The sequence below is a fragment of the Nylanderia fulva genome, unplaced genomic scaffold (assembly GCF_048542155.1).
Source record: "Nylanderia fulva isolate GAGA-0341 unplaced genomic scaffold, ASM4854215v1 Scaffold12, whole genome shotgun sequence".
Taxonomy (NCBI): domain Eukaryota; kingdom Metazoa; phylum Arthropoda; class Insecta; order Hymenoptera; family Formicidae; genus Nylanderia; species Nylanderia fulva.
Window position 1 is genome coordinate 2,164,752 of NW_028189409.1, and position 27,548 is coordinate 2,192,299.

Genomic DNA, 27,548 nt, shown 5'->3' on the forward strand with positions numbered 1-27,548 from the left:
TGTAACTTCACATGAAATCAGCAACGTAAATAGCAATTGATGCAAAGTGCTTCGTAAATAGTTATAAGGATAACGATCTGAATATATATATATATATGTGCTCAGGAAAACGTTTGCGCGGTAATTTTGTGCCCGAGAGGCAAACAACATCCTCTGAAATCGACGTAACGTCATGATCAGTTAATAACTAGATATATGTATATTTTCTGTGACGTGGAAAAAATATACAAATGCAAACTCAATGTGGAAAAAATCTATCACGATATCAAGTCTTATCTGAGTGACAAGACATGAAAAAGAAGAGATTGCACACTTTTAATTAACTCGACCGACATTACAATGTATATACTTGTTTACGCAAGTCGACAGTGACATTCGAATTTGCATACTTGCAAGTCCTGATGTTATGATTTATGTGTCGTATTTTATTACGGTGTTTGATATATTGTGTAAAAAAAATTATTCTTTGAAAAATATCTAATTTTAAAATTTGATATCAAGTTTTTAAATCGCTCAGAAAATCTGCAAAATGAGAAAAAGCTCAGCACTTGGATAAATCACACATATTGGAGGAATTTTGTAAAAGTTTCTCTGATTAATATTTATCACAATAAAAAATATTAATATGTATATAGTAAATTTTACTAACAGTAAACTTACTAGTAAAATTAATCGAACATATTTTATATCTTATTGCGGTAGGTATTAATATTTTTTATGGCAGTAAAAATATTAATCAGAGAATCTCTTATCCAATTTTTCAATCATACCGTATTGTCCCACGATTATCATGATTTTCAGGATACATTCTAAGAGAAATTAATTCTGTGTATAGTCTCATATAAGGCCATCATTATTTCCGCAGTTTCACACGTGCGTAATTACGGAGAACGTCGTGTCCTTCCCGCGGTCGGAGCTCGACGTCGCCTGCGACGATCCCCGATGTCCGCCCGACAGCGTGGTGACACTTTACTTCGCTACCGACGCGAAACGTCAAGACGGTCCAGTTCCGGCGCCGACGCCGGCCGTGCCGCATGCATCGGCGCATCACGATCCCATCTTGCACTGGGACAGCTACACGAATCTCGAAATCAGCGACGACGGTGAGTCTTAGCAGATCTCTTTTTGCTTTCTCCATTTTTTTGAATTTTTTTCGAAAAATCCATTTCTTTATTTAAGGGTGACATGTCCGATATTTCAATACTTTTTGCAGCTCTTTAAATTATTTTGAAGATTAATTAAAGTTGAAAATTAAATGGTCCACTTTAAATCTGATTAATGTCCGATATTTCAATACTTTTTGCAGCTCTTTAAATTATTTTGAAGATTAATTAAAGTTGAAAATTAAATGGTCCACTTTAAATTATCACCCATTTACCTAAACTAATAAATAACGTTTTATGCCAAGGAAATATGCTTGGCACGACGCGACATAATAAGTTGCTCGAAAACGACTTTATTATTATATGTCAATTATCATGTTTCATTTCTAAACCATTTAAATAAAACACGTTAGACAGATGAAACACAAAACGAGAGGACATTGTAAAGGAGAAATAAATTTTCTTTAATGAGAAACGACACGATTTCGGCAGGGGAAACTCTGTTATTTGCAACATGATTCTTGCAAATTGATGCTGATCTGTCTCTGATGCAGTAAATTGTGCGAGCTCGTCGATTAATTTTATCGATATCGTGGAAACCGCGATCCGCGGTTTACGGGAGCTCATCGTTGTCTGACTAATTCGTGCTAATTTTCGTCGTAATGGCACCCAATTAACCTCGATCTGACAGCGAGGGCTAGTCAGAAATACAACTTGGCTAGCTTTCATGATGGGAGGGAGCGAGAGTTAGACGAAAGAGCGGCGGTTAGAGTACAGTGCATTTAGAACGACTGACTAACGCCGCCGGAAATACGTTCTGCTAAATGGAGGGAAAATGACGGTTTATCGCTACGGGGGCGATTTCCACGGTTGGAAATAGATCAAAGGTCGGCCCGATAGATGGGCAAGGTCCATCGCGTTAACCGTTTCCGAGTATAACGTTTCTACCCTGTCGCTACCTATTTACATCTTCACTTTTCTCTGGGGTAGAACTTCTCGATGAGACGCGCAAAGTGCGCTTGTCGCAATGAATATAAAATATCTATGAGACATCAAATATATTTTCTGGATTTCTTGAAAATATTACGTTCAAGTTATGCGAAAAATATGGTCAATTTTTAATCCCTTAAAGGACCCTTAAAGGAAATACATATGATTTTAATTTTCGGTAGAATTAGCTATTTTTCTCATAAATTGTAGCTTAAGGTTTACCGTGAACAAAATATGTAATAGCCTCAAAACTAAATATTCAATAATTATTGAGGTCATCTAGGATTTTATATAAATTCAAAAACCTCGTACTAATTTTGTAAAATTGAATCTTGGTAAGATCAGCTGGTTTTTTCATATGTTGTAGCTTATGATGTCAAAGAAAAAAATAAATTCCAAGTTAAATAATAAACGGTTACTGATTTACAGCCATCAGTCAAATGCGAAAAACTTTAGCTCTGCGAGTTGTTTGGCTGGTTGTAACTCAGTAACTATCCAATATTTAGCTTTGAAGCTATTGCAGCTCTTGTTCAGAAGGACGTAATAAAAAAAAAACATATAAAAAAACATGAAAAAAATACAGCATATGAAAAGAAAACAGCCAATTCCACCGAAAACCAACCTATGTATTTGGTGCAGGATTCTTTAATTAAATCTATAATATCTCTAAAATTGAATTAAACTCGCGAAATAATCATAACAAGAACTCGCTACAAGTCCCCTTAAATTTATTCACCTGCTACTTCTAAAAATCAATTCCAAAATGCCGGCATAAACACGTTATTCAAATTAGTTCCACTCGAAAAGAGGATTTGCACTCGTTACACGGCTTCAGCCACGCTTAGCAAGGAACATCCAATGCAGCGATTTGTTCTGCTCGGTATAGTGCTTTAATCAAAATGATTGCGTCATCGCCATGAATCCCCCAAAAGCGCGCGTCCGGACGACTCGAGGCTCTCAGAGTCAATTCGTTTCGTTAGCGATCGAGAACCCAGTCGGGTTCCAATAAAGCTGTGACCCAAATTGCCCGCGATGCTAAATCGACGCCGTTTGTTATGGGACGAAGAGCGATGGCAAATGAGAGGACCGGAAAGAAAGAAAGATGGAAAGTGGCCCTGAGCGACGCGATCAAAGGGAGACGGATAGATCAGTATTTTGGGTTGGGCTGGAATGCTCGATTGGATGCCGGTAGTTTAATCGCAATACTGCCGGCGACCCATCTATACCGGATATCCACCCTTTCCGCCTCTCCGATTTGCCGAAGGGGTGTGACCAAACTGGAATCAATTCCACCTCTCGATAACCAGGCAGCTCCGCTGAACGAAAGAGATCGTGTACCCTGTCGTTATCAGAACGCGATCGATTATAGAAATCCTTCCTGGACTTCTGCATCAGGCTGATTTCTACCCCAGTTCGAGTTTTAATTGTCTAAACATTGATCGTGAAATATTTTTGAAAAGAATCGCATTAATTAGGATTTTAGCTTTCGGTGAAATCGACTGGTTTTTTTTCATATATTGTAGCTTATGCGACTTGCTAAAGATGGAATAGCCTCAAAGCTAAATATTGGTTACTGAGTTACAATCAGTCAAACAACTCGCAGAGTTATAATTTTTTGTATTTGACTGACTGTAAATCAGTTCATCTATTATTTAGCTTTGAGCCTATTTTTTGTTCAGCAAGTCATAAAAATTACATGTGAGAAAATCAGCTGATTCAATTTCATTTAGGATTTTATATAAATTCAAAAACCCCATACTAATTACATAAAGTAAAATCATCAGCTAGTTTTCTCATATGTTGTAGCTTATGATTTACTAAACAAAATAATGTAATAGACTCAAAGCTAAATAATAGATAGTTACTAATTCATAGCCAGTCAAATACAAAAAACTTGGGCTGTTTGACTGACTGTAACTCAGTAATTATTCAATATTTAGCTTCGAATCTAAATATTACATATGAAAAAAAAAACAGCCAATTCTACCAAAAATTAAAATCCTATATATTTGGTGCTGAGTCCTTCATCAAAAATATACAGAGAAAATTTTCTCTTAGAATTTATCCTGAAAATCATGGTAATCATAGACAATATGGTATTGGAAGAATTTTATAATAATTTCTCTGATAGTAAAATTTACTATGTACATATTAATATTTTTTATTGCAATAAATATTAAACAGAGAAATTCTTATAAAATTCTTCCAATACCATATTGTCCATAATCACCATGATTTTCAGGATAACTTCTAAGAAAAAAATTCTCTCCGCGTACAAACATCTTGATTCTTTAAATACAAAAAATGTCAATGATATTATTGAAAAATTCAGATTACTCTTTTAATTATTTCCACGTCGATATACGATGCCTCACGAATCTGTAAAGAATCTTGATCGCAATACAATCCGAACGAATGACAAATACGATGATCCTTCGCGCCGTTCCCTTAATCGACCATGTCGGTTCGGAGAGTAGAGACGTTTTAAATCATACTTAAATCATTCCAATTCCAGTCGCGTCGTCAAGTATCGAAAACGATCTGTCGCCGAGGGGCCTCGCCCGCATCAATTGGCGCTCAAAAGCCTTCGATTTGCGCCGCTACTTCGTTTAACGATTTAATGCGAGTCCGCGCGCGCGATTTTCCTCGTAGCCCGATCACAAGCGAAGAGTTAGCTCTACGCTTCTCCTCCCAGTCGCGAGGCAATATTTATCCGCACGAAGAGCCTCTCTTCCCGCCGGCGGACTGGATCGCAGAGTGGAACGAACCTCCATCGTGACGAGACGTCTGATGGAAGACGTCGCGGTTGCCCACACGCTGCACCCACGCGACAGAATAGCGTTTCCTATAGGGTATATCGTGCTCGCGCTTTAACAATCTGCTGAGTTATGTCAGCGAACAGATCTCTCCGATCTTCATCTTTGATCGGCGACGCGAAGCGGAAGTGTCGTGGATCTTTAGCGTTTCCGGGTTAATGTCATATGAAATATATATACCTATGTGTTCAATCTCTCTTAAAATAGGCTGCGAAGGATGAGCAGACAAAATTAAAGCTGAATCTATCAATAGATTGAAGAAAGGAAAGTTGACATAGCGAGAACAAGTATTTTTATATTTTTGTCAAATTAGTGGAATCTTATTTTAATCTTTAAAGGGATCTTTTAAAGGATTCTGCTTTATGTATAAATAATAATTAAATTATAATAAATGTATACATATATATAATAATTAAGAAGAAATAATAATATGTAAAGCGTTAAAAATATAAATATATATTAATTAAAATAAATGAAAATATATTTTTATCACAATAAATAGTATATTATTGCGCGGATTAGAATGTAACAAAAGTCGGGGAAACTGCATCGTCTTAGAAAGAGATGGAAAGCCGTACAATATAAATGATTTTCATGGTGTGGTGGGGAGTCTTCGGGTTTATTCTTGGCATCAGAACGCCATGGATGGGGATAGAGCTTAAGAGTTTTCGCGCGCTTCTACGTAACCAGTCTCAGTTCGATTCGTGATACTCTTGTGATCAATAGTGCGTGCATGAGTCTCTCTATTTGTAGAAATTAGTATTCCCGTCATGTATCGATAAATACGAGATCTCATCGAACGGTGATTGCGCGCAATTACACTATTGCGACAACCGCAGAATCGTAATTACTAAATTGGCGAAAGTGGGTAAGTGAAAACGTAATTTTTTATCTCTTTCTTATTTTAACACAGCAATTTTTCAATTGACGAGCGTAAATTTAACTTTGAATCATTCACTTTGAAATAATACAAAAAGCAGTTTTATGAATATTAAATTTTAAACACATTCTTACGTTATTAAAAATAATATGACATTTAATTAAAAAAATTAAAATTATTTTGAAATTATTATTAAAATTGCTGTTTAAATATGTCATATGATATATAATTATATATCTTTGGAAATATATTTCTCTTTATCGCTTTCTATCATGATACTGCAACAAATATCCATCCGACATTTCACAATTGGAGATTGACCTTAATTTTACCGTTAAGGCGATGCTTCACGTAGGATAGAGTCTTTTGATCCAAAATTGGCGAACCGGCTTGACCGGGCTACTCTCGCTCCGAGAATCGCCTTCGGATCGTACAACGAGAAAGTTGCTTCTTGGAAAGTATAGATCGAGCTTGACGTTAAGAAAACACCCCATAGTTGGTAACGATCTTAGATGTGCGATTTCCCTTTGACGCAAAATCTCTCCTCAAGCCTTTTATGAAAAAGGGAAAAATCAATGCCGATGTTTTTTTATTTTCTTCTCAATATAGCACTTCTATTTAATTACTAAATATTTCGGAGGACAAATTTTACTTTGTAAAAGTTCATATTTTTCTGTTTCTTGCGAAAAATCATAATAACATAGAATTATATAATAATAATCCATTATGTTTCTTTAGTAAATTTTTATAAAATTTTGCAATATTATATATATATCTTTTATATATTTATTATACACATAATTGCAAAATTGTATAAAAAATATATAAAACATCCATATATAAATAACTGCAAAAGTGTATAAAAATTTGTGGAGAACCGCAATAAATTATGATTATGTAATAAGACACCGAAATATACGAAAGGAATAAAATAAGTAGTAACAGACATTGTCCGATTTTTGCACGAGTTAACTACTTGACCGCGACGAGCTTTCAGCTTTTGCTGCCGATAGATTGTAAATTTTTCTCTGTCAGTATATTTTATATAAAAAAATAATATTTTTATATAATATTTTTATCTAAAAATATTATAAAAAATTTTTAAATATTTTTATCTAAAAATATTATTATATATAAAATTTTTAAATATTTTTATCTAAAAATATTATATAAAATTTTTAAATATTTTTATCTAAAAATATTATATAAAATTTTTAAATATTTTTATATAAAAAAAAATGAGCGATTCATCGCGCGAGTCTGAAAAATCCCGTTTGCTGGTCGATCTCGGATCTTTTGTTTGGCCGCTGTCGAAGAAATTGCAAGGTAAAAACAAGAGGAGAAAACGTCTGCCTAAAAAGAACGAGAGAGGGATGTAGGAGTGAGGACAGCGAACAGAGACAAGAGCCCATTGTCTTGTCGTTCGGTCATACATCTTCTCGCTGTTACGTCACCATTGTTTACCCCCCAACCTCCGTGCAGAGCCGCCTCCAGCAGTTTTACTTTGCCACTTCGATGCCCATTGTGCGGTCTTTTTGCCCTTTATGGGCGGACGTAACTAAGAGAAATCATTTTTTGCCCTAGCCAGATGTCAATACCGAAATTTCCGATATATCGTTCGTATTATATAAAATGAAATAGCTATTTCTTTCAAATTTATATGTACATATATTACATCATGATATAAAATATTTTCCGAATTAAGGGTAGATTAACAAGAAGGGGTCTAAAAAAAGTCTTTTAAATTTTAAATTATTTAACAGAGTAATTATAATTAATTGACATGTAAGAAAAAAAATAATGATTATTAATGTGTTGTAACAAGAAAGTTAACATCTAAGGACGATGTAGGACTTTCAAATTTATATGTACATATATTATGTCATGATATAAAATATTTTCCGAATTAAGGGTAGATTAACAAGAAGGGGTTTAAAAAAAGTCTTTTAAATTTTAAATTACTTAACAGAGTAATTATAATTAATTGACATGTAAGGAAAAAAATAATGATTATTAATGTGTTGTGACAAGAAAGTTAACATCTAAGGACGATGTAGGACTTTCAAATTTATATGTACATATATTACGTCATGATATAAAATATTTTCCGAATTAAGGGTAGATTAACAAGAAGAGGTCTAAAAAAAAGTCTTTTAAATTTTAAATTACTTAACAGAGTAATTATAATTAATTGACATGTAAGGAAAAAAACAATGATTATTAATATGTTGTAACAAGAAAGTTAACATCTAAGGACGATGTAGGACTTTCAAATTTATATGTACATCTATTACGTCATGATATAAAATATTTTCCGAATTAAGGGTAGATTAACAAGAAGGGGTCTAAAAAAAGTCTTTTAAATTTTAAATTATTTAACAGAGTAATTATAATTAATTGACATGTAAGGAAAAAAATAATGATTATTAATGTGTTGTAACAAGAAAGTTAACATCTAAGGACGATGTAGGACTTTCAAATTTATATGTACATATATTACGTCATGATATAAAATATTTTCCGAATTAAGGGTAGATTAACAAGAAGGGGTCTAAAAAAAGTCTTTTAAATTTTAAATTACTTAACAGAGTAATTATAATTAATTGACATGTAAGGAAAAAAATAATGATTATTAATGTGTTGTGACAAGAAAGTTAACATCTAAGGACGATGTAGGACTTTCAAATTTATATGTACATATATTACGTCATGATATAAAATATTTTCCGAATTAAGGGTAGATTAACAAGAAGGGGTCTAAAAAAAGTCTTTTAAATTTTAAATTATTTAACAGAGTAATTATAATTAATTGACATGTAAGGAAAAAAATAATGATTATTAATGTGTTGTAACAAGAAAGTTAACATCTAAGGACGATGTAGGACTTTCAAATTTATATGTACATATATTACGTCATGATATAAAATATTTTCCGAATTAAGGGTAGATTAACAAGAAGAGGTCTAAAAAAAAGTCTTTTAAATTTTAAATTACTTAACAGAGTAATTATAATTAATTGACATGTAAGGAAAAAAACAATGATTATTAATATGTTGTAACAAGAAAGTTAACATCTAAGGACGATGTAGATATAGAATAATGCTACATATATGTTTAAAGAAGGCTATAAATTTTCATGAATCCCTCTCCTGTCATTAATTTAATTAATCATTCCTAGCATTTCGATTAAGAGATACATATAAGTATAATGAATTGCGTCGTCTCGTGTTCCCGCGTTTCATCAAGATAGACGCGTTATGCGTCATGTCATCTTACGCATAAATTGTGCATGCGTCCTTGTCCCAGATTAGTTGCCTAGGAATACATCGTCGCTTCCCGACAGTAGTCGACCAACTTTTCGCTCTATCCTCGTTCCTCGCCGACACAGTAGAAATAGCCACGTTACGCTCGGACGAGTGCAAGGTAGTAAATCGGTAGTCGCGATCTGTCGCGGATGTGCATTTCAAATAGATCCTTTTTCTCAATCATAAATTACTCGAAAGAAGTATGTAAATAAAAGCAATCGTGGCGACATAACATATATATTAGAAAGTTCTCTCAGTTTTTCATTTATTTTATTTTTATCGAAGACATATATGCATATATGCGCTGAAAAAAATTGTTGCTCGACTAACCTTTCCATTAAATTATTTTTGTTAATTGAACATGTAAAAATATTTAAATTAAATCTAATATGTAACATCTACACGGAGAAAATTTTCTCTTGGAATTTACCCTAAAAATCATGGTAATCCTGGGACAATATGGAAGAATTTTATAAGTTTCTCTGTGATTAATATATTTATGCTATAATGAAAAATATTAATATCTACCACAATGAGATATAAAATATGTTCGATCAATTTTACTAAAATACATATATAAATACATAAAATACATAAAAATATTAATATGTACATAGTAAATTTTACATGAACATATTTTAAATAATCTTATTGTGGTAGGTATTAATTTTTTTATTACGGTAAATATTTTAATCAGAGAACTCTTATAAAATTCTTCCAATACTATATTGTTCCACAATTACCACAATTTTCAGAATAAAGAAAATCTAAGAAAAAATTCTTTCTGTGTGTATAGCAAAATATGTTTGATTTAAATACTAAATATGTCCAATTAACAAAATAGTAATTTAGTTGAAAGGTTTATGGTAATAGTCATTTTTTAATTAATTTTATTTTCATGACCAAACCTTTTTAACTAAATATTATTTTGTTAATTGAACATATAAAAATATCTTTAAATTAAATTTAACATATTAAAGCCCGAGTGCACCAACATTATTTTAGTTTTAAGTGAGACTTACATATGCCTATCTATCTTTCTCTGTCTTTCTAAATAAATCAAGACAAACATATATTTAAGTTTCGTTCAAAATCAAAATGACGTTGGTGCAATCGAGTCTTAATCTAATTAAAATTTAAATATTAATATATGTTCAATTAACCAAATAGTAATTTCGTTGAAATCAACAATTTCCTTTAAGCCTATCAATGCAAAAGTCTTAATTCGCTGAAAAGTATTGAACGCCGATATGCGGGGCGAAATGTCAACGAGTTCTGATTATTTCGACCTTCTACCTCATGATCTCCATATCAATCTTAATTTTGCATACGATCTGACGTCGCATAGCAATCTCAGAGCGGATAAATCTTTCGTCATTAATGCACGTGCTGACACGCGTCAATATCTAAACAACAAATATAATTTATATGCATAAATATCTAAAACGATTGCGATTTAATTACCGGTTGTCGAGGCTTCACGAGTACGACGATGACGGTAATATAATCTTTACACATCTGGTATATCGGGCCTGTAATAGTTAAACGAGCGCGTTATATACCTGGTGAGCCAATTATTTCCTAAATACATCCCGCACGCGCTTATATACAGATCCGGCGCGATATCGTGCCGCGTTACGCATTATAATCCCGGCGCCTAATGGGTTATTATTAGGCTACCGGACAAGAGGAGAGCGAGGCCGACACATACATTCTTATTTAAGGCGGTGTAAATCCGTCGTATCCGCGTGCAGCAGTTTCCGTCGTGATGCAGCAATCGACATTAATATTAAATACGACGCGCCCTCGCGAAATTCACGTGCACGCGTGATCGAAAATTCGTGCCGTGCGTGAGTCTCGCTTAATGAATGCGTTCCCGCATCCGATATGAGCTTCTCTTGGGATGCTGCGGGCGTTAAACAGCTTCTTTCCCGCCCGAGCGATCAATAGTTTCGGATCTTCCGACCGAGATGAAGTTTCGCAACTTATCCATAATTAATCAATCCTATCTCAATCAAACTTTCATTATAATACGTACAAAAATATTTGAAGAATATTATCATATATAAATTATCACGTGATAATATTATATAATATTATTGTGTATTAAATAAAATTATTATATAATATTATTATATAATAACATAATATATATTATAATAAATTAAATATTATTATATAATATTATTACATAATATAAATTATAATAACTATTAATATTCTAAGTATATTATATATATGTACGAATCTGTATGAATCTCTTTGATCAGCGAGACGTGGCGGCCTAGATGAAGTCTTGCATCAAAAGCGAGAAATGTAAATTCAGCCTGAGCAAATCTCAGCCTAAACATCCAAGTGCTACCGCGGTGTTCATAATGTGTAAGCAATCAATCACTTTGATTCAACACGCAATCCGCGCGGACCTAATTGCCCCCTAACGACGCTCTCTTCCCATAATGTCCCTTCATTGTCGTCTCGCGCTAGGCATTAGCATCAGCATTAGCATTCGTCACCTGGTGCACCTAGCAAATGTACATTTGTACGTGCAACATGATCGTAGAATACACGTAGCGTGAACTCTTATAAAAGAATAGACGCATTATACCACGCGCGTGCTAAGAAATACAGATAAGAGTGGTGCGCTATTTGCGAATTATTTTTATTTCCAAGTCTCAGAATCATTAATTATCGGACATTCATTCGCGCGAATTGTCTAATTAAAAGAAACGCGAGAAACGAGGAAAAGGAACGTGTGCACATTATCACATTAAGGCTTCTAGGTCCTCGGCTATGTCAGATTGTGACGTCATAGGCGAGAAAGCACTGAGAATTCTTAAACGTTTTAATGAAAAGATTTTTCGATGAAACACTACTTCAGATGGCTTTAGCACACTTTTAAAATTATAATATTATTATATAATATTATTAACCCAACCTAATCTCGAAAACTATTATTTTCCCTTGACAGGCAATCAACAATATCAGGCTGGATTAGACCTCGTACAGTCATTTTACAGCTGTTGATTAATTATAAAGGAAAAAGTAAGAGCATGCTAAAACCATCTGAAGTCCCGTTTCATCAAAATCCACATCTTTTTATTTCGAAATAGCGTCCAAGAATTTTGAACGTGTGTCTCTCGTCTCTGACATCACAATTCCAACATGGTGAGGAACCTAATCTTTCAAGAATATATTCTGGAATTTTATCGCAATATTTCATCTGCTCTGCATGTAGGTATACACATATATATATATATATATATATATATATTAATGATCTCTCGAGCAAAAGTCATCCGCGCTCCACTTTTCTCGAGCGCGGCCTTTAATTTCGTTATCGATCTGGTAGGAATCGCAGGCGGTGCCGGTCAATTTGGTAGCGTTTTCTCGTGCGCGCCAAATAACACCGCGCGTGTATATGTGTGTACGATCGAGAAAAACGACGACAACGACGACGTGTGTGTATAGTCGACCGGCTTATGCGGTGAGCCGAGAGTTGCCGTAGAAGGACCGGCAACCGGAGGCCGTTGGAATGACTCGTAGAGGGGCTACAAGAGAGGAACACTGGTACGAGACACGCACACGTGCGTGCGATCTTCGCGTAACACGAGGAACACGTGCACCGTTGCATTATACGCTGCTAATGCGTGAGGATGCATGAATCAAACCAGGGTCTGTTCACCCGTTTCGATTGTTTTCCATTAACGTACGTTCAGAATAAGAGCCATCAATGTGCCAGACGTCATTTGACAGCTCGTATTTTCGGTCCGACATATTCCACGCGCTCTCTTCCCTGATTTATTTATTTATTATTATCGTAGCAATTGTAGGGGATAATAATGTATACCCATCTAATACAAGAGGATGAGAAAGTACGTGACCTACTTCTAGAAGCGCGCTTCTCCTCGCGAAAATATGTATAATTCCATACGTACATAAACATGTCCCGAATACAGACGCGCGTCTCTCTTTGTACCTGAATCTCAAAGGAACGATTCATGCGCGCACCTCGAAGAGAGGAGATGAAATTGCGCGATTCGGGGTGCCATGGAGAGGCAACGCTCTCCGAAACTTTATATCGCCGTGCCGACTTCTTGCGTAGGACGTAAGCCTGGCCGCCGATGACGATGACGAGAATGGAGACGATGGTAGTGGTGGTTAAGTGCGAATGACGGTGCTGGTGGTGGAGGTGGTGATCACTATCGTGCGGCATTTGCAACGCACAGTGCCGTTTCTGTGCTCCTGGTGAACGGAACACTCGTTGTTTCCAAATCGTTACCGTTCAATCCCGAGCAAGTTGCCGAAGAAGTATAGCTTAGGTAGCTTTCTTAGCGAGTCCGAATTAGGAAGCGTTTGTGTTTAGTGCAACTTGATGGGTTCAGTGGCTGAAACTGTTGGAGTTTGACGTATAATTCGGTACGATCATTTGGATAATAAATACTCTACACAGAGAGAATTTTCTCTTAGAATTTACTAGGAAAATCATGGTGGGACAATATGGTATTGCGAAAATTTTCTAAGAATTTCTCGGATTAATATCTGTCACAATAAAAAATATCAATATCCACCACAATAAGATATAAAATATAATCAATTAATACCATATTGTCCCACAGGATCACCATGATTTTCAGGATAAATTCTCTCCGTGTACATAAATACTCTACACAGAGAGAATTTTCTCTTAGAATTTACTAGGAAAATCATGGTGGGACAATATGGTATTGCGAAAATTTTCTAAGAATTTCTCGGATTAATATCTGTCACAATAAAAAATATCAATATCCACCACAATAAGATATAAAATATAATCGATTAATACCATATTGTCCCACAGGATCACCATGATTTTCAGGATAAATTCTCTCCTGAATTCTGCGACTTTCGGATCTATATTTTTCTCTCGCACTTTATTTCTTTAGGGGGAATAGGGGATACATGGAATTAAAAATCTCTTGTAGAGATTATTCCAATTTTATATCTTGGCCGTGTCCAAGTAAAAATTTGGTGCCTTGTGCACAGGTATTTAATTCTAACGAAAAAATTTAGTTTCGTTTAGAATAACGCACTGTCATCCGCGATTTGGCTCTTATTGCCTATCTTATATATGTTAAATTTATATTTATATATTACAGAGCCTAGTTAAACTCTTAAAAAATATCAATATCCACCACAATATAATCAATTAATACCATATTGTCCCACAGGATCACCATGATTTTCAGGATAAATTCTCTCCGTGTACATAAATACTCTACACAGAGAGAATAAGATATAAAATATAATCGATTAATACCATATTGTCCCACAGGATCACCATGATTTTCAGGATAAATTCTCTCCGTGTACATAAATAGATTAATAATTAAGTTACAAAACTAAAGAAGAGTTGAAGATGTGACAAATTAACTTTTTTTCTACTCATAGCTTCTTGTCATACGTAATTATTTATAGAAGCATTATTAGCTTCTCCCTTCCTCTTCAAAAAAATATATCGTTGACTATTTTATTATAAAAAAAAAAAAAAAAAAAAATATATATAATTAATAAAATCTGTTTGGGTCGACATGATCATAGACCAATTTCGCGAACCGCCTTAGTTATCAACACTCTTAATCATAGCTCGCTGCGCGCGAACCCTTTACATCTTCCCTACGGCTACACCACGCCTCCGTCTTTCGCATTTTTGTCATCGGGGACGTGCATCCCCGACTGGATATCTCGGTACCCACTTCCCATCGGCGTCTCATGAATCTCTATAAGGCCGTCAAACGGGTAATTCGTCCGTGCGCAGCTCTCGTTCTTTCTTTTTCTTTCGGTATACGGCATCGAGTACCACTTACTTCTCTCGCTCTTCGTCATCCACCTGGAGATAATGACGGCCCACCACGCTGATGAATAGAGAAACCCCTTTCCAATGGAAGGATGTTAAATTTTAGTACCTCGCGCATGAGCGATTTGTCCTTCGTTCCAAATTGAAGAGAGGAGATGGAGTGCGGTTTTATGCGATGCAGAGTGAAAAAAAAATTTTTTTTGAGACACAAAGACAGCGCGTATTGTACGCATTGAAAAATCCACGTGGGCGGCTGCTTTGTTATGCTGATCAGTGGGTCGCTTAATTACCACGATGGGTTTATACTCGAAGAAAAGACGCGCAATTAAAGATTTCATAACGCTTAAAAACGCATAAGAAGAGATGGATTGAATTATTTACACCGGGCATTGTCAGGGAATTTTATAAATCTGAAATTGTCAGGAAAAAGTCAGGAAATTTTACTATTTATTTTTTCACATTATTCTACATTTGTCTCAATAATTGAAATTTTTTATTAAATAAATATAAACTTGACTGCTAACACGTTAATTTTCTGTGTTGTCAAAAATCGATTCATCTACAGCGTGTTCGTTAATTTATATTTCCATTGTCGTGTTATTTTATTTCAATGTGTTCGATAGGGACAAAACTAAAAAATTTGATATAATATAAATGAAAAAGATTATTATAGTTTATAGTGACATGTTTGTTTCGATTATCGTACGTGATGCAGATTGTATAATTAATTTAAATTTTTATTTTTTTAACCTTCAAACCTTTTCATTGCTGACAAAAATATCTCAAGGATTTCATGATTTAATATTTAATTGATTTATCATACCTATAGATATATGCAAATTATATATTTGGAAAAAATAATACTGAGGGAAAAAATGAATTTCTGGTCTTGGGAAAAGTCAGGGAATTATTTTCATTGAGTCTGCTGGACACCCTGATTTTCGCGTATGTAAAGGATAACGTAGCTATGCAGTTTAACTGCATTACGGGAAACCACTACCAGTCTTCCGCTATCAAGACTTCCCACCGCGTTGGTCCCGTCATGTACCATAGACTTCCTTCTAGAATTTTTATTACAAGTCCAAGAGCGTAAGTCGCCAGGGAAGTTTCCATTTACATTCGCATCTGAATATGCAGAGGAAACCCACCGGGTGTCGTAAACCTGTCGAGTGCACTGAATCGCGTCCTTAAATTGCTCACACCCGTATTCGCGCGCGTATCGCGTTCCGTCCCTAAATTCCGCGGTTAAATCATTGCAGCATAGCGGTAAATAAGTTAACCACTACGATCAACTATAAATTCGCCCTCAAAAGAGCGAGCGAGAGAGAGAGGGAACACATTCGAGCCGGCTAAAGCGATGATGTTCTCGCGCGAGAATCTAATTACCATATTCAGCGAGATATCGTTGCGCGAATACGCAATTTATTCGCCGTGTTAAGGAACGAGAAATTGAAATAGTTGGCGATTACATACGTCATTGCCATCGTCATTGTTTTTATGCGACACCACGACCGATGCATTTTGCCGAAATGCATCAAACTTATAATAATGTATTCGCGAGTGCAAAATAATTTTTTTGGCAATATAATATATTTAATTTTTATAATTATATATACACAGAAAAAATTATTAAATTAATAAATATTTATTTCAATACTGCCTTATTTGAAACAAATAAATATTTTTTCACACCAAATCGATATTATTAGTTTCAAATAAATGGTTTATAAGGCAGTATTGAAATAAATATTGATTCAGATGCAATAATTTTTTTCAGTGTAATATCACAATGACAGAAAAATTAACAAATTAAATTATATACATTATAATTATTTAAATACTATATAAAATAATATGACAGGTATTCTATAAATATAACTTTTTTCTACATTCAAATATTTACGAATTTAAATTATATTTAAATAACTAACTTAAATTAATATTTAACTATATCAAACTATTAATTAATTTCACTTATATTAGTTATATTTAAACTAATTTAAATTTCATTTAAACTAATAGATAAATCAAGATAAATTAAGCTAATCTAAATTATATTTTCCGATTAAAGTCGCAATCGACATTCGCGATTCATGATTCATCGATGATAATAATCGATATTACTTCCGCGAAGAATGTTCTCTTGATATTTTTTCACGAAACGCGCCCCTAAAGATAAAGTTTATCAGCTTATCCATTTTACGACACGCGCTTTTGCGACATCGATATCGCCAGCTGATAACAGCCAGATCTACGATTCCAAAACTAGTATTCGCGATAGCATTAATCGATCGGTATCGGAGCCTTCTCTCGTATTTGCGTAGCTCGCCAGTCGGTCGCTTTGACGTTTATATTAGGGCGCTCGGGAAATTTATGTCGTCTTCTCGGAAGATTGTTTGTTCCGGAGCATACAACGAAAACTCGTTAAACTTGTAAATCGGGGCAACGTTAAGTGACGGTGATATTTTATGGTACTTTTAATAAACGCTCTATCGGATTCGAATTAAGTTTCTTTTCTATCCTACTTGGCAAGAATCTACTTTCCGCGCTCGCAAACTTAAAGAATTTTCTTTTAATATTCAATATTAAGTATTCCCTTAATTTGAGACATGACTGAAAATTAGATCTCTCTTTTATAGAAATATCCATTAAATTTATACATTGAAGAAATTTATTAAATTCGAATAAGTATTTATTTTAATACTGCCAATGAATTATTTATTTCAAACTAATAATATTGATTTGATATAAAAAATATTTATTTGCTCGCAAATTGGAAGAATTTTCTTTTAATATTCAGTATTAAGTATTTTCTTAACTGAAAATTAGATCTTTCTTTTATAGAAATATCCATTAAATTTATACACTGAAGAAATTTATTAAATTCGAATAATTATTTATTTCAATAATATAACTAATAATCTTGATTTGATATGAAAAATATTTATTTGACATAAGTAAATTTTTTTTAAAAAAATAAATATTTAATTATCTCAAATAAATGATTCATCTGGCAGTATTGAAATAAATATTTATTAATTTAGTTATTTTTTCAGTGTGCTTAATTCGTTATAAATGCGAATTACACATCTATCTTGTTCTCGCATCAGACCCAGCTCTTAAACTTTTCTCGCGCATCCCAATGATGAATTTGAAATGAAAAAACATGCCGATACGTCTTCCGCCGACGTGCACAGCTCATCCCCGAGACACCTCGATTCCCCTCTCCTGTTATATGCGAATCGCTCGCGGATGATGAATGATGACGGCGATAAATCGCGCGCGCGGACCGATTTGGTTCTCGCGGTGCCGCATCTTGGCGCGTTTCTCGCGCGGCGCAAAAAGCACGGAAAACCTGCAATATAAGGGTTCGAACGAAGAGAGGATGGAGTTAGTCGACGGTATCATTTGACGTAATAAATCCCGGGCCGATTCGCGTTGGAGCGTGCGGCCGACGGCGACGCCGCTATCCACCACGTGATCAGCTGTGCAGTAGTGCAGTTGCAGCTGCGGCCCTCTTTCTGGACCGCAGAAATTTATACGCGCGCCGCGCCGGCTCTCGGCCGTGATAAACGCGAAAATCGCTCGAGAGTATATTTTCGTGATACCAGGCGCCTGCCGTCCGCGGAATTTCCACTCGTTTCGGACTTGGAATTTATTTTTGTCTTTGTAAATCAATTGAAAAATTAAGCGTTTGCTCTCTTTCTGTGAATAAACACGAATTTATTTGCAATTTTATTTAATATAAAAATATTAAAATAAAATAATAGGAAAATTGAATTTAAAAAATTAAGAATAAGAAACCAAAAAAATGTTTATCTCTCCCTGGAAAAAATCCTATACGGACGCTTTCTGATTATAATTAAAAATTTGTGAACTCGACTAAACCTTTCAATTAAATTAATATTTTGTTAATTGGATATATATTATTATTTAAGTTAAATATACGTTTTGTTAGATTTGATATATTTAATATATTTAATTTAAATAATTTTATATGTTCAATTAAAAAAATAATATTTAGTTGAAAGGTTTAGTCGAATTAATAATTTTTTTTTCAGTGTATATTATAAAGTATATAGGGGTACATTCGCGTGTACTTTTGCCTCGGCTGCAATTTAATCACACTTATGTCGGCCATGTCGCATGTCTGGATTATGTACGAGATTCTTCCGATAATTTAATAGGGTCACCCGTCTCTTTTATAGAAAACGATGCGTCAATCTCGGACTAACGTACACATATACACACGCAGGGTTCAGTAAGTGCTCAGGAGCACGCAATTCAACAATATTGCGACTTTCTTTCAGCCTTTATGCCAATGTCGATGAGAACTTGCTTCATTAAATCAACCAAAAATCATCGGTCGTGCATGCCTCTGGCAAATTTGTTCTTCGAAAAAAATCCGAGGTGGTCTCAAAGTATGTGGTATATTGCATCATCGTATTGATATGTAATGCAATTTTAAATATAATGAAAAAAATCGCAAACGTTATTATGAATATCAATATAAGAATTTTTATTTGTGAAACTATAAAAATATTGTAGATTTTTTAAAAATCATTATTAACGTGCATGCCTTCTGGCAAATTTGTTCTTCGAAAAAAGTCCGAGGTGGTCTCAAAGTAGGTGGTATATTGCATCATCGTATTGATATGTAATGCAATTTTAAATATAATGAAAAAAATCGCAAACGTTATTATGAATATCAATATAAGAATTTTTATTTGTGAAACTATAAAAAAATATTGTAGATTTTTTAAAAATCATTATTAACGTAAAAATGCAGCAAATTGTCGAGTGTGCTACTATATTTCATACTTTCTTCACATCTTCGTCAATCATTAAATATTTTTAATCGACAAACCATGACAGAATCCTTATTTTTAAACATGTATTATACATGCAAAAATTTTTTGAAGAAACTAAATGACACAGTTGTCTTTTACAATTCCATCAAAATTAAATTAATATTACGTATTGTATTTTTTATCATTGCATAGAGAGAATTTTTTCTAAAAATTTATCCTAAAATTCATGGTAATCGTGGGACAATATGAAGAATTATATATATATATAAGAGTTTCTCTGATTAATATATTAATTACAATAAAAAATATTAATATCTACTACATATTGTCCCATGATTATTATTAAAATACACATAGTAATCATTTTATAAAAGTTTCTCTGATTAGAAGAAACTCTTAAAAATTCTTCCAATTGTCAACTATATTGTCCTATGATTACTATAATTTTCAGAATTAATTCTAAGAGAAAATTCTGTATACAATCGACAATTGCTACACTGAAAAAAATTATTAAATTAATAAATATTAATTTTAATACCGCCTAATTAATTATTGTATTTACCTGAGATATAAAATATTTGATTAATTTTATCAAAGAGTATATAGTAAAATTTCAATAATTTTAAAATATATTAAAAACTTATGATTCTTTAAGCGTTTTAAGTACTTAGAACAGATGAAAAAAAAATTAAGTATATAAAACATTTGATATAAATTTTACAATGCAACATAATATTTTCAATTTAGCATAATCGTTCAAGGTACGTTTCGGCTTAAATTTGTAATGAATTTTGCAGTAAAGTAAAATTCTCTCCTTTTGATTCTGTGCTGGAATTTAAAGTATTATTTACCATCATCGCAGAATATTCTTGACTAAAAGCATGTGAAGAAAAAATGAAATGTTTAGAGGCTCTTTAGCAAACCCTCTTTTGATTCAATGAGATTTCTAAGTGCGAGCCTGCTCACAGATAGATTCGCATGCGAATGTTAAATACGTTCCATCTGTCTAAGGTGGTAGATTTAGTCGCCATTGACAGAACGCTCGAGCCGGTTTGAGTATAATAAGCGAGTGAGTCGCTCTCGAATAAAAATGATTTACACCGAGCGCGATGTGTCGACGAGATACAGCGGCGACGTGGATTGAATTCAGATGAGACCCCATAGAAAGATTATACTCGGTGTCCTTCGCGAAATCCTTCTCGATCGCGCCATTATAGCTTAAGTCAAACTTGTTCGTAAATACTATATAATAACGTTTTATGATTTGTTATGGCTGTCTTGTATTCCTTACGTTACTTTTTCTTCAGACGTCGCTGATAAAGTCGGAATACATTTGCAATTTTACGAAGAGGAAGCGAGGAGTTTTAAAAATAGAGTTAGCAAAATACATCACAACTACTTGAGTTTTTAAAGCTGCAAGAAACTTGATAGTTAATTGAAACTAGTTAATTCAATCCTTAATTATCTCGAGTTTACAGGAGCGAATAATTCGATAACGCATACTCCGTGACGTTGAAGTAGTTAGTTAACTCACTCGAGTAAAAAAAATATCAATTTAAATTCGCGCAGATATATGTTATAAAGATATGTATCTTGTGTAAAATGTCAGATGCACTATACAAATAATGTGACACGTGTTTCGCAAAATGCCGGCGCGGTCGTTTTAAAGAACCGAACATTCCAGCACAGGCGAATATCTTAAGAACAGATCCCAATCGAGAGTATATGCACTTAGACATATAATTACATCCCGGGAATTCCAATTAAATCCGATAATCCAGCGCTTATAACCGGCACAATTGCGCAAAGTGCCGCTGTCATCGGAGAGAAAGAGAGACGTAAAGTGTGACAGGAGCCTAAGGCAAGTGCATTGGCCATATACATTTGCGTCCCGCTGCGCGCGGAATGTCGGATCAAAGAGATCGAAAGAGGGAGAAAGAAAAAAGAGGGAAAAAAAACCGCGCAAGATGCAGGGCGAAAAATAAACCGCCGCAAAATTCTGCGCGCTACCGGATACGCATCTCTGAGACGGAGAGACCCGTTAAGGATCCTCTTCATCGTGAACCATTCTTCATCTCAACCCTACAATCAACCCCCTTTTTTGTCTTTGCTCTCTTCGACGTAATGTACACTGAACAAAAATTATTGATTTCGAATAAATATTTATTTCAATACTACCTAATAAATCATGTATTTGAAACTAATGATATATTGATTTGAAAAATATTTATTTGATATAAGAAAATCCTTTTCAAAAACAGATAAATATTTGTTTGTTTCAAGTAAATACAATAATTAATTAGGCAGTATTAAAATTAATATTTATTAATTTAATAATTTTTTTCAGTGTAGCAATTGTCGATTGTATACAGAATTTTCTCTTAGAATTAATTCTGAAAATTATAGTAATCATAGGATAATATAGTTGACAATTGGAAGAATTTTTAAGAGTTTCTTCTAATCAGAGAAACTTTTATAAAATGATTACTATGTTTTTTAATAATAATCATGGGACAATATGGTATTGGAAGAATTTTATAAGAGTTTCTCCGAGTAATTTTTATCATAATAAAAATATTAATACCATAAAATATGTTTGATTAATTTTACTAAAATACATAGTAAAATTAATCGAACATATTTTTTATATCTTATTATAGTAGATATTAATATTTTTTATTGTGGTAAATATTAATTAAAGAAACTCTTATAAAATTCTTCCAATATCATTGTCCCATAATCACCATGATTTTCAGAATAAATATAAAGATGCAAACTAGAAAAAATATCAAGTCTCTCGGATTGATTAATCCAGATCGAATATACGTGATCTTGGAAGATATTTTCGTTCGCACGATACGGCCTGATGCTTTTTTCATCGTGTTATTAATCCTTCACTTATTCAAAATGAATATTTCGAAGACAGGTTTTCCTCTTTTATTACATACATGAATTATACATACATATATAAGCGCGAAGGTGATCATTACTCTGCATGGGATGCATTTTAGCTTGTCGTCTTGTTATCATCATTACCTCTTACACATAAATGTGAATTGTCGATATCTCGAAGTAATTGGATACTTAACACCTGGAAAACTTCATAACCGTATATCTTAAACTTTCATTTTCCCATCGCGTACTTTCATTCAACGTGGGTAGATTCGGATGAAGTTTTATCGTTCGCAGAAAGTTGAACCCTGGTTCTTCGGCGTGTTCTCGATTTTGTTCACTTCATATCTACAGTTAAGTTCGCGTCTTTTTAGCCTCAACATTGTTACCCAAGTTCGCTAGTGAGTTAAATAAACTTCTTACCATCGCTCGCCCGCTTTCTTGTAGCTTTTCTTTTTATTCGAAATAGATTCAGCTCCCAGAAGCTTTCACGCCATTAATGGCCTGATGGGATTCTATCAACAATTGTTGAAAAATTCTTACAATATATAAAAGTATTGCATTTATCATTGTCTCTATTTATTTTGACATGTTCAATTATTAAACTAATGCTCAAATATTTTTTTTTAATTTTTAATAAAGACTGATCAATTTAATTTGTTATATTTATTTAAATTTTCTTTCAATACCCTACGTATATTTTTTCAATATATAAGTTGGAAAACCGTTTCATTTATTTTTGCACTTTCATTTATTAAACTAACGTTAAATATTTTTTTACGAAAAACAGTTTTTGATTTTGATCTTTAATAAATGATTGATATACTTATTTAAATTTTTTTTTAATGCGTAAAATTGTTCAATATATTGTATAATTGGAAAACCGTTTTGTGTAATTTTCTATCACCGAGACACGGAATATCACTCATACATCCTTTCTCTTTCGCTTAAAAGTATTGCGCCAATTTGCGATTAATCCGCGTTATGTCATGCTTGAGTAATTTGCGCGCTTTGAGTGACGTAATCCTTGCGGTAGGTTAGCCACGTGTCACGAGGTTACCGGGGGAAAAAAAAGACTCGTTTGAAATTGTGCCCTAAAGAAAGTGGCCGAGACGCCTTAGGGGATCGAGTAATCACGGCTGATCGTGAAGTTCCAGAAATCCTTGTTGCAAACTTGACAAACTGGCGACGCGACGGCGCAATGGATTTCCGGAATTGTGCTCCGAATAATAAACATTGTATCGACCTGTACTCGTTTAAATTACAAAATCGATTTTGCTCAAAGACTTTATTATAGAACCGTCCATTTCCAACGCTTTACACAAAAGCATTTATATGTATATCGAAACTATAAATCTTGATGCAATTTTTATTCAAATGTGTAATTAAATGTAAATTAGATTATTAATTCCACAGTTAGACCGAATTGTATATTATATTGCGCCAGCATTTCCGTGTGATATAAATGGCTAATTGCAAGTTATAAACACTTCAATTCTGGGCACTCCTAGTGGGCCTCTGAAACTGAGCAATTAGCTCTAAATGGTATGACGCGTCGGTGGAAATGAAAACATGGAGTGGAGGATTCTTAACTAGTCGCGATTTGTTCTCGAGAGCAGAATTTATAGCCGACGCGGTTGTTCCTCTAACAAGCTCCTCAATTTCCCGGAGCTCGCGGAATTATAGTTTACGCGGGCGCCCGCAGATATTCCTATATACACAAGAAGAATCTAAGAGAATTTATTTGCGGAATTAACTTGTGTGTTTCCTCCGCGAGAACTGTCGCGTTCGAATTTAGAATATTTTATTATTTCCCTCATTTTAATTCATATCCTCAACGTTAATTGTTAACAAACAATTTTAAGAAAGCCAGTTTGGAAAAAATTACTGAAAATTATACTCTCCACTTATTACAATAAAAATACTTATTGCAATAAAATTACAAGATAAAATGTAGTACGGGAAAAAAATTAGCTGTTATAGCTGAATTTTAGCTATTTCTATATTGCACATAAAAGTCATGCATAAATTGTAGCTAGGATAACTAATGTAAAATTCTTCTTTAAACCGTAGCTGAAAAATATTAGTTACCCTAGCTGAAATTGAAGCATGATAATTCAATTTCAAGTTGTAATATAGGAACAGTTAAAATTTAGTTGTGATAGCTATTTTTTCTGTGAGGATGTTAAAAAAAGATAAAATAATTTAAGGGGATCTAGTATGCCTCAAAATAAGTTAAAAAATATGAGTCGCAAATGAGACTTTTTTGAGATATTTGCAGTATCTCATAACTTCATTTAATTTGCCAAATTCATAAATAAAGTAATAAAAAATACTAATAAATTTAAAACAAAAAATAAAAATATATATATATATAAAATTAAAATGTCTCAAAAACGCGGACCCAATGTTTAATTAAGACTTCTCGACTTGTTATTGGGCATACTAAATCTCCTCGAAATATTTCACCCTTTTTTCCAACATCCTGTATACTTGTGCTCCAAAAAAAAAAATATATATATATATATTTCCTTTTTTAACTGTTGTCATCATTTTACTATATTTGCATATGTTTTTTTTTTCTAGAAGGCCGCGAGACCCCACTGTCACCGCCGCCACCCTCGAGTTCCTCGGTTCAGACTTCACCTCGCGGCTTGGGTTACACGTGCGGTCCCATAGATGGATCGTTATACGCCGTGGTACATCAGGGTGCTGCAGGAGGCGCCCGCGGTTCGCCACTGACAGTTTCCATGGACAGTGGCATAAGTAGTGCACCACCGCAAAAACCCAGTCCACCAGAAGCCGAGCCGGATACCCAAGCTCACGGAGATCTCGACAAGCTTCTCCATGATATGATGCTCACCGTCGAGGTATGTAGTTTCATATATTTAATTTATTTAATTAGTTATTATAATTATAATTATTAACAATTATCATTTTTATTTATTATTATTATTATTATTATTAAATTATAATAATTTAATAATTATAATTATTAATAATTAATAGTGTATATGCATAATACTTAGATAATTATTATTGCCTTCTCCGATAAGTAAAAAAATTGCAAAAAAAATCGAAGTTAGATAGAAAAAGATGTGACACTTGTTCGCAGTCTATGCCAGATCCTCCGACAGACGACTACAACCGCGAACGAAGCGAGAAGATGTACATTCAAGAGACGCGAAGCTACAGCAGCCATCCGACCTCTACTTACTCCACTTTGAAGGACTCCTACAGAAGCTACGGCAAGGAATCCAGCCCGCCCTACAACTCCAGCAGCAGCTACAGCACCCTGAAGAACAACAGTATCGAGCACCGAAGGGACGATTTTGACTACCGCGTGTCTCCGGATCGCAAGATAGAGTCCGCCAACGAGTCTTACAGGCAGAAGCAGGCGGATTCCTTCTCGCCACCCGGCAACATCGACTTCATCGACGAGGACATCCCCTATCACGCTAGGCAGACCAGTCAGCCGTTCTCGTACGGCGCCACCACCGACATGATCAAGCACCAGAAGCTGTCCTCGCCTTCCTTAGTGAGGAAGGCGTCTGTGCGCGGCGTGGCACCCGTCGTAGATTTCGAGGACATTCTCGGCGAGAATTCCAGGAGACCCATCAGCCCTCTGAGCCCGAACACTCCGGATCCGCCGCCGGAGTTCGCGAACGGACCCGTCAAGAGCGAAACCGATCACGTTAATGGGTAAGTGATCTCTCGAAATTTATTTATATCTACACGGAGAGAATTTTCCCTTGGAATTTATCCTGAAAATTATGATAATTGTGAGACAATATGGTATTGGAAGAGTTTCATAATATTTGCCACAATAAAAAATATTAATATGTACATAGTAAAATTAATCGAACATATTTTATATCTTGTTGTATAGATATTAATATTTTTTATTGTATTTTCTCTTACATAATTTTCTCTTACAATATAATATTAGAAGAATTTTATTAAAGTTTCTCTGATTAATATTTACTACGATACAATAAAAAATATTAATATCTATACAATAAGATATAAAATATGTTCGATTAATTTTACTATGTACATATTAATATTTTTTATTGTATTGTAGTAAATATTAATCAGAGAAACTTTAATCAAATTCTTCTAATATTATATTGTAAGAGAAAATTCAGTCTGTGTTGGTATTTGGAAAAATTACTTTTTCATGCAGGTATTTAAGATCTCATCTCGAGCATTCTAAAAATAATAATAGCACGGAATATATTCTCGCTGCGCTAATTACGCCTAAAATTACGCGCAACTCTATCCTCGCCACGAAACATCATTAACTATTCGCTCTTGCCTCTCTCTTTCTCTCTCGTTTCTAAGAGAAATTTACGCTCTTCGTATATCTCGTGACACACGATACCCACTCGTTTTGTACCGTCGACGACCGAAAACGGTTTCCTTGCGGTAAATAAATCCCGACGTTGCGAAAGCGGAGATTAGACCAGGTTTCCGCAAACGTCGACAGGGGAAATCGCGATGATGTGGGCCGTATACCTTCTGGCAAAGCTATATCCAGAGGATCGTCGCAATCCGTTGTCCAAAAGGAGAGAAGGAACTTGCAGATAAGTTCGTCGATCACGCACAATTCATTAATTGTCGACTTATGCCGCGAATGGCGAACGCGGTCGTTGTGAGTCATTTGCAGTTAGTAATGTAGAATCTAAAGGAGGAAATCTTACATCTTCGTTGACGGTCGATGGCATCTCGCGAATGACGCGACTTGCTAAGTACGGTCAATAAAACCGCGCAAAGCGCTAATTTAACGTTAATTGATTGCAGGAACCGAGCGCGAAAAAAGAGAATTTGTGTGATATAAATTTATCGCTTACTCACTTTTCTCATCATTTAAGTCTGTTGCAATTCCTTGAAGAAATTAAAAATTTTATCAATAACG

General features: G+C 34.1%; 1 protein-coding gene across 13 annotated transcripts in view; it reads left to right on the top strand.

The window, feature by feature from the left end:
• The window catches only part of by (focal adhesion protein tensin), a 217,913-nt gene that overhangs the window by 170,454 nt on the left and 19,911 nt on the right, over positions 1 to 27,548 (top strand). For 12 of the 13 annotated variants that reach the window (XM_029309964.2, XM_085490268.1, XM_085490269.1 and 9 more), the window contains 3 exons: positions 866 to 1,103; positions 25,217 to 25,500; positions 25,746 to 26,332. In XM_029309964.2, coding sequence (XP_029165797.2) covers positions 866 to 1,103; positions 25,217 to 25,500; positions 25,746 to 26,332 — 1,109 coding nt within the window. The remainder of the gene's footprint in view (positions 1 to 865; positions 1,104 to 25,216; positions 25,501 to 25,745; positions 26,333 to 27,548) is intronic. The other variant, XM_085490267.1, reaches the window with a different exon arrangement.